The following is a 10,505-nucleotide window of genomic DNA, read 5'->3' on the forward strand; positions in this document are numbered from 1 at the left end:
AGCTGAGATTTGCGAGTGATCGCCAGGGTTGAGAAAGGCCTGACAGATATAATGGGCTAGAATGACCGATTACCTTAATGTGTTTCCAGGAGAAGCAGACTCAAGTGCTTAAGTGTCATAATCATTAGTAACTTAGGCTGAGTAGGATGATTATATCTACAATAATGCATTACACCAGCTCTTTTTCTCCAAGGGCTTCGATATGCTAATGAGAAAAGAAATGAGCAAACTTCATTTAGATGTAATATCCTAAGAATGAAATTTCACAGATTTCATATTCTCTTTTTTTTTTTTTTAATGTTTTTGAGAGAGAGAGACAAAGTGCAAGTGGGGAAGGGTAGAGAGAGAAGGAGACACAGAATCCAAAGCAGGCTCCAGGTTCTGTGCTGACTGGGGCTCGAACCCATGAACCGCAAGATCATGATGGATACTTAACCGACTGAGCCACCCAAGCGCCCCACAGATTTCATGTTCTTATGAACAATTAATGAAATCATATTTGTAACGTGCCAAAATTGCTTACCAAAGAGGCAATCCCAATCTGTACAGAAATCATCATAAAACCCAAAAATACAAATGCAAACTTTTTCCCACCTGCATTTTTAGAGAAAAAACTAAAACCAATTCTTTACACAGTCTCATCATCCTAGAATTGCTTCAGGCAGAGTTATATTATTTGGTTCTCACCAGTTTATGTTAAAGTTTCTGTTTAACCCCATTCTAGAATTTATATCTTTTATAAAGTAAATGCCTAGAGGTTACTACTTTTTTATGAAGTCATAATTAACTAAGATTCTAAACATTAATTTCTTCATTTCACTGTTTTATTTAAATTTTAGCACTTTAAAAAATTACAGATTCTGTCATATATTCTAACCATTCATGTTAGGTGGAATCAGTAGCACCTCAACTGTGAGGAGGCACGGTCTGTGAACCTCATGTCAAATAGCTACGTGAGCAAATAGTGAGATAAACAAGTCATTCGTGGAGACAGAGGTGGAGCTGGGCTTGGTTAGGAATGAATCAGGCCATCCCACAGAGTAGGTGTCTCCTTTGCAAGTTGCTCTTCAGGGCACAATTAAATCCCTTATAAAAGGTTCAGCTCCCAGCTGCCCAGTACACTTGCCAGCAGTGTCAGCGAGCGCTCAACTTCCTTTGGTGAAGTGGGTAAGTCCCAGCCAATGGGGTCATATTTTTCTGTACAATTCATTTTCCAGCTGTAGTAGATGCTGGGTGGGGGTCAGGAGGATCTATGTACCAGAAAGGATCAGTATCTTACAGGGATATCAAACTCCCGCTAACTCCATGCCATTTTATAGCTGGAGCCATCACTTGAATGGAAACATGGCTCTTCTCCCAAGTCTCTGAATTCTTTTTTTTTTTTTTTAATGTTTTATTTATTTTTGAGAGAGAGAGAGAGACAGAGTATGAGCTGGGCAGGGGCAGAGAGAGAGGGAGACAGAATCCACAAAGCAGGCTCTAGTCTCTGAGCTGTCAGCACAGAGCCTGACACAGGGCTTGAACCTGTGAACCACGAGATCATGACCCGAGCCAAGGTCAGATGCCCAACCGACTGAGCCACCCAGGTGCTCTCCCCCCCACGTCTCTGAATTCTATAAGTTTGTTTGCATATTAGGGCGTGGAGAGTGGTTCATGTGTGACTCTTATGGGGGTTCATCTTCCTAAAAACTGCCATCTCAAGAAGTCACCAATCCTCAGTACTCCTTTTTTATGGTTCTACTCAATATGGGCCATCTTCATGTAGTTATGACATCTGAAGTATTGGAGTTGAGAAATAATTAAAGAAGCTAGCCAATAACTGAGTATTTGCAACATATCTGAGTTAATACAAATAACATGTACTCTGTTTTCTGCATTGTTATACCTGAATATTATAATGCCACTTTTGCCTAGGAAGAAGTGGTGCTTAATCTTAGAAATAGTGACTTATGAATTATCCTCATAGATCTCATATGTACTACATATGTTGGAAAATAATCCACATTCCCTTTTTATTTTTCTGGTTACCACCTAATGTTTTGCTGCCACAATTAGATCTACATGGCTTATATCCACCTTAAGATACTCTCAAATCTTCCTTCACCTTTTGGCTTTCATTTATTCTCTTTATTCGACTTTAGAGGAAGATACTTATGAATAGCAACATATCAAATTTAAAATTCTACACTCAGATCACTATTTGATCTGAAATGTGCTAGGGAGCAGGAAGAGACAGAAGAAAAGGATATGGATAATCCAGATTGACTAGACAATCAAAAGCTGACTACAGAATAGTCTGAAGATAATTCCCTAGCTTCAAATTTCTCAGGATCTGTCTTCCCCTTTCTAAGTACAATACTGAAAAATAAAATGCTTTGAAAGCCCAGGTTGAAAATAACTACTGTTAGGACACCTGGGTGGTTCAGTCAGTTAAGCATCTGACTCTTGATTCTGGCTCTGGTCATAATCTCAGGTTGGTGAGATCGAGTCCCATGTAGGGCTCTGTGCTGACAGTGTGGAACCTGTTTGGGGTTCTCTCTCTCCCTCTCTCTGTGCCCCTCCCTCACTTACAGTTCTCTCTCTCTCTCTCTCTCTCTCTCAAAATCAAAAGAAAGAAATAAAAGAAAAGAAAATAAATTACTGTTGTAAATTTAGGGCTCTGACTGAAACAGCATGGATGAAACCTCCCCAAGATGGGAAACAGAGTTTTAATTCTGAATCCTACTTTATTCTTCTAGATTTACTTGAACTTGAAGGAAGGGGAAAAAAATGTCTCCACTTCTGAAAAGCATCTTGGATATCACTGAAATTTTCAATCAATATGCCTTACATGATTGTGATGGGGCAGCACTAAGCAAGAAAGACCTGAAGAACCTCCTTGAAAGGGAATTTGGAGATGTCCTTCGGGTAAGAAATAACAAGAAAAGGAAATCTATTGATTTAGAGTTATAAAATTTCTTCTCAGGAGAGATCATAGCAAAGAATGGTGACTTTGTATCCATTTTATACCATCACAGCTCTACACTACAGTCTTCATCTCTGAGTCTGAAGGCACTTAACAGGCATTGTAGTCTGAGTACTTAAAGAAGTTGCTAACAAGTATTTATTTCATGTACTTGCTGGCAACGTCAATGTGAGTGAACATTGGAAATTATCACCAAAGATGTCAGATCAAACTAAACTTGAAAGGAATTTAAATTTACTTCCAAAGTTTAATAATTAAAATCAGTGTCTTCTCTAGTAAAATGGTGTTAACATAAACGTTTTCTTCTGTTTACAAACATGGGATAAAAATCTATCAAGGGTACTATTTCAGACATAAATGGCTGCTGTAAAACTTCAAAATTTTTCGTTGTTATTTCTCTCTTGAGGATGAGTTCATATTCACCCAGCTAAAAAGAACTTGAGTTCTTTTGATCAGCATTAAATTACAAGTTACAAAAATTTCCAACAAATGTATGCTTTAAAATGAAGTGTTCACATTTTACGTAGAGACAAGACTTGAAACACACTGGATGTTTTTCTAATTGCTTTCAATGTCTTCTGAGTGTCAGCATATCACAAAATATTCATTGTGTGTGTGACTTAAAGTTTACTATTTGTAAATAGTACATTGTAAAATTTTTGTTTTCATTTTTTCATAGAGGCCACATGACCCTGAGACAGTAGATCTGATCCTGGAACTTCTGGATCGCGACTGTAACGGGCTCGTCGATTTCAATGAATTCCTCCTGTTCGTTTTCAAGGTGGCTCAAGCTTGTTATTACGCTCTCAGCCAGGTTTCCGGGCTGGATGAGAAGGGGGTCAGGTGTGAGGGAAAGGAGAACCCGTTACAAGATCCCAGGCAAGAAGACCAGAGATTTGAGCCCCGGGACAGACAACTGGAAGAACACAGGCAGAAAAGGCAGGAATTGGAGAGGGAGCTCGCAGAGGAAGACAAGCAGCGGCTGCAGAGGCGAGAACCGGAAGAGCGCCTGGAGGAGGAAGAGCAGCTGAAGAGGCGCAAGGGTCGGGAGCCTGAGGAATTTCCTGACCGAAAGCAAAGGCAAGAGAGGCGGGAGCAGCGCGAGCTCCGGGAAGAAGAGGAGCAGTTGCAAAGGCAGAAGCGGGAGCAGGAGGAGCCGCGCTTGCAGCAGGAGCTGAGGCGCGAGAAGCAGGACAGACGCGAGCAGACAGAAAGGCGCGAGCAGCAGCTGAGGCGCGGGGAGCCGCGCTTAGAGCAGGAGCTGAGGCGCGAGCAAGAGAGGCGCGAGCAGCAGGAGAGACGCGAGCAGGAACTGAGGCGCGAGCAGAGGCTGAGGCGCGAGGAGCAAGAGAGACGCGAGCAGATAGAGAGGCGCGAGCAGCAGCTTAGGTGTGGGGAGCCGCCCTTAGAGCAGGAGCTAACGCGCGAGCAAGAGAGGCGCGAGCAGCAGGAGAGACGCGAGCAGGAACTGAGGCGCGAGCAGAGGCTGAGGCGCGAGGAGCAGGAGAGACGCGAGCAGATAGAGAGGCGCGAGCAGCAGCTTAGGCGTGGGGAGCCGCCCTTAGAGCAGGAGCTAACGCGCGAGCAAGAGAGGCGCGAGCAGCAGAAGAGGCGCGAGCAGGAGCTGAGACGCGAGCAGAGGCTGAGGCGTGAGGAGCCGCGCTTAGAGCAGGAGCTGAGGCGCGAGCAGGAGAGACGCGAGCAAGAGCTGAGGCGCGAGGAGTTGCTCTTTGAACAGGAGCTGAGGCGCGAGCAGGAGAGGCGCGAGCAGGAGCTGAGACGCGAGCAGCGGCTGAGCCGCGAGGAGCCGCGCTTGGAGCAGGAACTCAGGCGCGAGCAGGAGCTCAGGCGCGAGCAAGAGGAGAGGCGTGAGCAGACGCGCTTGAAGCAGGAACTCAGGCGCGAGCAGGAGGAGAGGCGTGAGCAGGAGGAAAGACGCGAGCAGGAGGAAAGACGCGAGCAGGAGGAAAGACGCGAGCAGGAGCTGAGGCGCGAGGAGCCCCGCGTGGAGCAGGAGCTGAGGCGCGAGCAGCGGCTGAGGCGAGAGGAGACGCGCTTGGAGCAGGAGCTCAGGCGCGAGCAGGAGCTGAGGCGCGAGCAGGAGGAGAGGCGCGAGCAGGAGCTGAGGCGCGAGGAGCCGCGCTTGGAGCAGGAGCTGAGGCGCGAGCAGCGGCTGAGGCGGGAGGAGACGCGCTTGGAGCAGGAGCTCAGGCGCGAGCAAGAGCTCAGGCGCGAGCAGGAGAGGCGCGAGCAGGAGGAGAGGCTCGAGCAGGAGCTGAGGCGCGAGGAGCCGCGCTTGGAGCAGGAGCTGAGGCACGAGCAGCGGCTGAGGCGAGAGGAGACGCGCTTGGAGCAGGACCTCAGGCGCGAGCGAGAGCTCAGGCGCGAGCAGAAGGAGAGGCGCGAGCAGGAGCTGAGGCGCGAGCAGGAGGAGAGGCTCGAGGAGCCGCGCTTGGAGCAGGAGCTGAGGCGCGAGCAGCGGCTGAGGCGAGAGGAGACGCGCTTGGAGCAGGACCTCAGGCGCGAGCAGGAGGAGAGGCGCGAGCAGGAGCTGAGGCGCGAGCAGGAGGAGAGGCGCGAGCAGGAGCTGAGGCGCGAGGAGCCGCGCTTGGAGCAGGAGTTGAGGCGCGAGCAGCAGGACAGACGCGAGCAGGAGCTGAGGCGGGAGCAGGAGGAGAGGCTCCAGCAGGAGCTGAGGCACGAGCAGCAGCCTGCTGAGGAGGAGGTGGAGGCCCGTGAGCGGGACAAGAGCCGCACCTCAAGGTGGCAGTGGCAGCTAGAAAGCGAGGCCGACGCCCGTCAGAGCAAGGTCTACTCCAGGCCCCGCAGGCAGGAGCAGCAGAGGCAACGCCAGGAACGCGAAAAGAGGCAGCGCCTGGAGCTCGAGCGGCAACTGCGGGAGGAGGACGCCGAGTGGCCAAGCCGGTCCGGGTCCCTCCGGGAGGAGCGCGAGCAGCGGCTGCGCCGAGAGGAGCAGGCACGCCTGCAGGAGGAGGAAGAGCAGCGCCGAGACTTCAAATGGCAGTGGCAGGCGGAGGAAGAGAGCGAGAGGCGCCGCCAGAGGTTCTCCGCCCGGCCCCAGTTGCGGGAGCAGCAGGAGAGGCAGCTGAGGGCGGAGGAACTGCAGGATGGGGAACTGCTGCGTGAGGAGGAAGAGCAGCGTCGCCAACGACTCGAGAGGGAGCGGGAGCAGCAGATCCTCGAGGAAGAGAAGCAGCTCCGGTTGGAGCAGAGCCTCCAAGAGGATCAGGAGAGGAAGCTACGCCGGGAGGAGCAGTGCCGTGACCAAAAATGGAGGTGGCAACCAGAAGAGGAAAGCCAGAGGCGCCGCCACACAGTCTACGCCAAGCCAACTCAACGAGAGCCGCTGAGGGAGGAAGAGCAGCTGCAGCGAGAGGAACTCAAGACAAGGAGGCGCCAGGAGCTGGAGAGACAATATCGGGAGGAAGAGCCGCTGAGGGAGGAAGAGCAGCTGCTAAGAGATCGGAGGCGCCAGCAGCGCGGCAGGCAGTATCTGGAAGAGGAAGAGCTGCAGCGCCTGGACAGAAAGAGGCAATTCCAGGATGAGGATCAGAGCCGCGATCTGAAATGGCAGTGGCAACCAGAAAAAGAAAATGAAGTTCGTAATCACAGGGTTTACTCCAAACGCAAAGTGAACGAAGAAAGGATCCGGCAACTCGAAGATTCCCAGGTTCGAGACAGACCATTCCGGCAGAATCGGTGGCTCCTGCAGGATGAACGGGATGAGAGAGCGCGAGAGAAAGAGAGGACCCGGCAACAGCGCGACATGCAATTCCCAGCTGAGGAACTGCTGGAGCGAGAAGAGCAAAAGGAAGCCAAAAGGCGAGACAGGAAGTTCGGCGAGGAGGAACAGCAGCAGCGCCGCCGGGAACGTGAGCAACAGCTTCGCCAGGAGCGCGACAGAAAGTTCCGTGAGGAGGAACAGCTCCTTCAGGAAAGGGAAGAACAGCTGCGCCGCCAGGAGCGCGACAGAAAGTTCCGCGAGGATGAGTTGCTGCGCCGCCAGGAGCGCGACAGAAAGTTCCGCGAGGAGGAAGAGCTGCGCCGCCAGGAGCGCGACAGAAAGTTCCGTGAGGAAGAACAGCTCCTGCAGGAAAGGGAAGAACAGCTGCGCCGTCAGGAGCGCGACAGAAAGTTCCGCGAGGAGGAATTGATGCGCCGCCAGGAGCGCGACAGAAAGTTCCGTGAGGAAGAACAGCTCCTGCAGGAAAGGGAAGAACAGCTGCGCCGCCAGGAGCGCGACAGAAAGTTCCGCGAGGAAGAAGAGCTGCGCCGCCAGGAGCGCGACAGAAAGTTCCGCGAGGAGGAATTGATGCGCCGCCAGGAGCGCGACAGAAACTTCCGTGAGGAGGAACAGCTCCTGCAGGAAAGGGAACAGCTGCGTCGCCAGGAGCGCGACAGAAAGTTCCGCGAGGAGGAAGAGCTGCGCCGCCAGGAGCGCGACAGAAAGTTCCGTGAGGAAGAACAGCTCCTGCAGGAAAGGGAAGAACAGCTGCGCCGCCAAGAGCGCGACAGAAAGTTCCGCGAGGAGGAATTGCTGCGTCGTCAGGAGCGCGACAGAAAGTTCCGTGAAGAGGAACCGTTCCCGCAGGAAAGGGAACAGCTGCGTCGCCAGGAGCGCGACAGAAAGTTCCGCGAGGAGGAAGAGCTGCGCCGCCAGGAGCGCGACAGAAAGTTCCGTGAGGAAGAACAGCTGCGCCGCCAGGAGCGCGACAGAAAGTTCCGCGAGGAGGAAGAGCTGCGCCGCCAGGAGCGCGACAGAAAGTTCCGTGAGGAAGAACAGCTCCTGCAGGAAAGGGAAGAACAGCTGCGCCGCCAAGAGCGCGACAGAAAGTTCCGCGAGGAGGAAGAGCTGCGCCGCCAGGAGCGCGACAGAAAGTTCCGTGAGGAAGAACAGCTCCTGCAGGAAAGGGAAGAACAGCTGCGCCGCCAGGAGCGCGACAGAAAGTTCCGTGAGGAAGAACAGCTCCTGCAGGAAAGGGAAGAACAGCTGCGCCGCCAAGAGTGCGACAGAAAGTTCCGCGAGGAGGAAGAGTTGCGCCGCCAGGAGCGCGACAGAAAGTTCCGGGAGGGGGAACAGAGGCTGCGCCGCCGCCGAGGACTAGATGGTACCCTCTCTCAGGAGGAGCAACTGAAGGGTGCCGAACAAGAGCAAGAGCAGAGCGTCCAGCAGGAGAGAGAAGAAAAGCGACACCGACAGGAGCAGGACAGGCAGTTCCTCGAGGAAGAAGAGCAACTGCCACGCGAAGAGCAGGAAGAGCTGAGGCGCCGGCAGGAGCGAGGCCAGCAGTACCTCGTGGAGGAGCAGTTTGCCAGGGAGAAGAGGCGCCGTCCGGAACAAGAACTGCGGCAAGAAGAGCAAAGACGCCGCCAGCGGGAGGAGGAACGAAGGCACCGCGGGCAAGTCTGGGAAGACGGAGACAGGGGCCGTTGGCAGACTCTGGAGCCAGGCAAGAGTCAGTTTGCCAGTGTCCCGGTGCGCTCCAGCCCTCTCTATGAATATATCCAAGAGCAGAGATCTCAGTACCGCCCTTAAGAGATGCTGCCAATATCCTGACACCTGCCAAAGCTTCCAGCAAAGGAAAAAAACACTGGATACCAAATGACTCAAATGTTTCTGGTTGTGGGAGAACTCTCTGATGTTCCAAAATCTTTTTTTTCCAAAATCTTAAACTACACTCATTTCATGTACCTTGTACTCTTGCCTTTTATTCTTCCTCAAGTAGTTCTTTACTGCAGGGTGTCTTTGCTCTTTGGTGCAGATGTGGTGTGCAATTTTTAAAAATCTAAATCATTTAATTTGTTTAAGGAGTTTTGTTTCGGGAACGTTTATTGCTTTCGAAAGTAACAAGAATAACACAATGATTTAAGATTCAAAAGAATTGGGTCTGTTTTTTTCAATGGTTGATTCATCTTATGGAGAGTTTAGATATTTTTTATGTTCCAGTTGGCATTTTTTTTTCTTGAGCCTAAATTACACTAATATTTACCTCCAAATAGACTCTCATTTTTTTGGCATAATTAACACAGATTCTGCAAGGGGGCTGAATTTTTACAAGCCTTGAATACCGAAGGGCAGGGGAGGAGGGAGTGACTTCTACAGAAAAATTCCCTGTGAAATCAGCCCCTAACTGGAAGAAATCTGAAGATTTAGCTTCAAAACGTAGAATTTGATTTTTTTCATACTTGATAAGCACTTAAAATCTCCTGAGCCAAAAGCAAGGTATTTCCCAAAAAACTCCAGAGCTCAAAATTTAAAACTGTCTACTGTAGTCTGTAGTGTTCAGTTCTTTTCCCCCCAATCTTTGATGAATTTGAGAATATTCCTACCTTTGTTCATTTTAACTGAGAGAGAACCTGCTCAAGATCCTATAAACATCTACTTCATTCTAGAGTCAAAAGGAGATCAAAGCATTTTGGGGGAAGGAAAGGGAAAAATTTGTGAACAGAAGGGCAAGTTCCCAGAAGCCCTTAGATGAGACCCATCAGCTCGCAATCCTTTAAGACCTATTGATACTACCTTGGAGACATTCTTGTTGAAATGATTGGACTGTGTAAAAAATAAATGTTTGGCAAACAATTATTTTCGTCTGTTTTGATTATGCATCAAATCATGACATCTATTGGTCTGTAACTGATATAAGTTCCCACTAAGAAGTATTTGGCTACTATTATCCATGTCTAAATAGGAAAAGGGGAGGAGAAAAACTATTTTCCCCAACCATTTTTTCCTATTAGGTTGAACCCTACATTATTTCCATCCCCAAGCTATACAATTCTCTTTCCAAAGGCTTTTATTCTTGACCCCACAGCTTTCTGTGTCCTTTCTTGCAGTGGCTCACTGGTCATGACATTATTATTTGTATAATGTCATGGACTAGTGTTTGTTAATATTTCCTTCTAAGGCTACAGCAGCTTCTTGGTCTCTGATGTCTGATAAGCCAATAGTAAAAAATGGCCTGAAAGTCCAGCTCAGTATTATAGAAATTATAGATGACCTGTTGATTTAAGCAACATAATCCATGAGGTGACTTAGTCAGAAGATGCTTATACCAATCAGGCCAAAGTATCAAGTTGTTATCTAATAATCCAAATACCTCTGTATCACCTGCTGAAGTCCATATTTAGTATCCATACCTTAGTAACTAGGAATAAGTCCAAGAAGGCCCTGATCCAGGATAGAACCATTTCTAATTGTGAGGGTCATGGATGAGAAGATGTTCTAAGTTATAGACACTTAACATTTTTGATCAATGGTGCAAACAATAAAGCTAAGCCTGCAGCTCCTGAGAATTGATCTGGTAAAGTAACATTTTCTGCAAGGAACACCAGCCTTTCTCTCACTTTAACACAAATAGCAGATGCCCACCAAGGATAGAACCTGGGAATCCCCTGACCCTACCTTGAAACTTCATCTCTTTCAAATGATTTCTAACTGCAAAACTGTTTTCCCCTTAAGGTAAGCATAAGCTTTTCTTTATTTAAGGATCTTCACAGGGGCGCCTGGGTGGCTCAATCA

The 10,505-nt window shown here is 49.5% G+C and overlaps 1 protein-coding gene across 1 annotated transcript; it reads left to right on the forward strand.

Moving 5' to 3' along the window:
* The first annotated feature begins 1,128 nt into the window (after positions 1 to 1,128).
* On the forward strand, positions 1,129 to 9,569 carry TCHH (trichohyalin). Its single transcript, XM_078451431.1, has 3 exons — positions 1,129 to 1,167; positions 2,739 to 2,907; positions 3,645 to 9,569. The coding sequence occupies exons 2-3, from the start codon at positions 2,770 to 2,772 to the stop codon at positions 8,520 to 8,522; spliced, it is 5,016 nt and encodes a 1,671-aa protein (XP_078307557.1). The 5' UTR covers positions 1,129 to 1,167; positions 2,739 to 2,769; the 3' UTR covers positions 8,523 to 9,569.
* The last annotated feature ends 936 nt before the right edge of the window (positions 9,570 to 10,505 follow it).

This window comes from Panthera onca, chromosome C1 (assembly GCF_046562875.1).
Source record: "Panthera onca isolate mPanOnc1 chromosome C1, mPanOnc1 haplotype 2, whole genome shotgun sequence".
In the NCBI taxonomy this organism is placed as follows: Eukaryota; Metazoa; Chordata; class Mammalia; order Carnivora; family Felidae; genus Panthera; species Panthera onca.

Excerpts from the sequence above, each read along its gene's own strand:
- TCHH (XM_078451431.1), top strand. The coding sequence starts at position 2,770 with ATGTCTCCACTTCTGAAAAGCATCTTGGATATCACTGAAATTTTCAAT. Across the intron at positions 2,908-3,644 it reads AATTTGGAGATGTCCTTCGG|AGGCCACATGACCCTGAGAC; the intron begins GTAAGAAATAAC and ends ATTTTTTCATAG.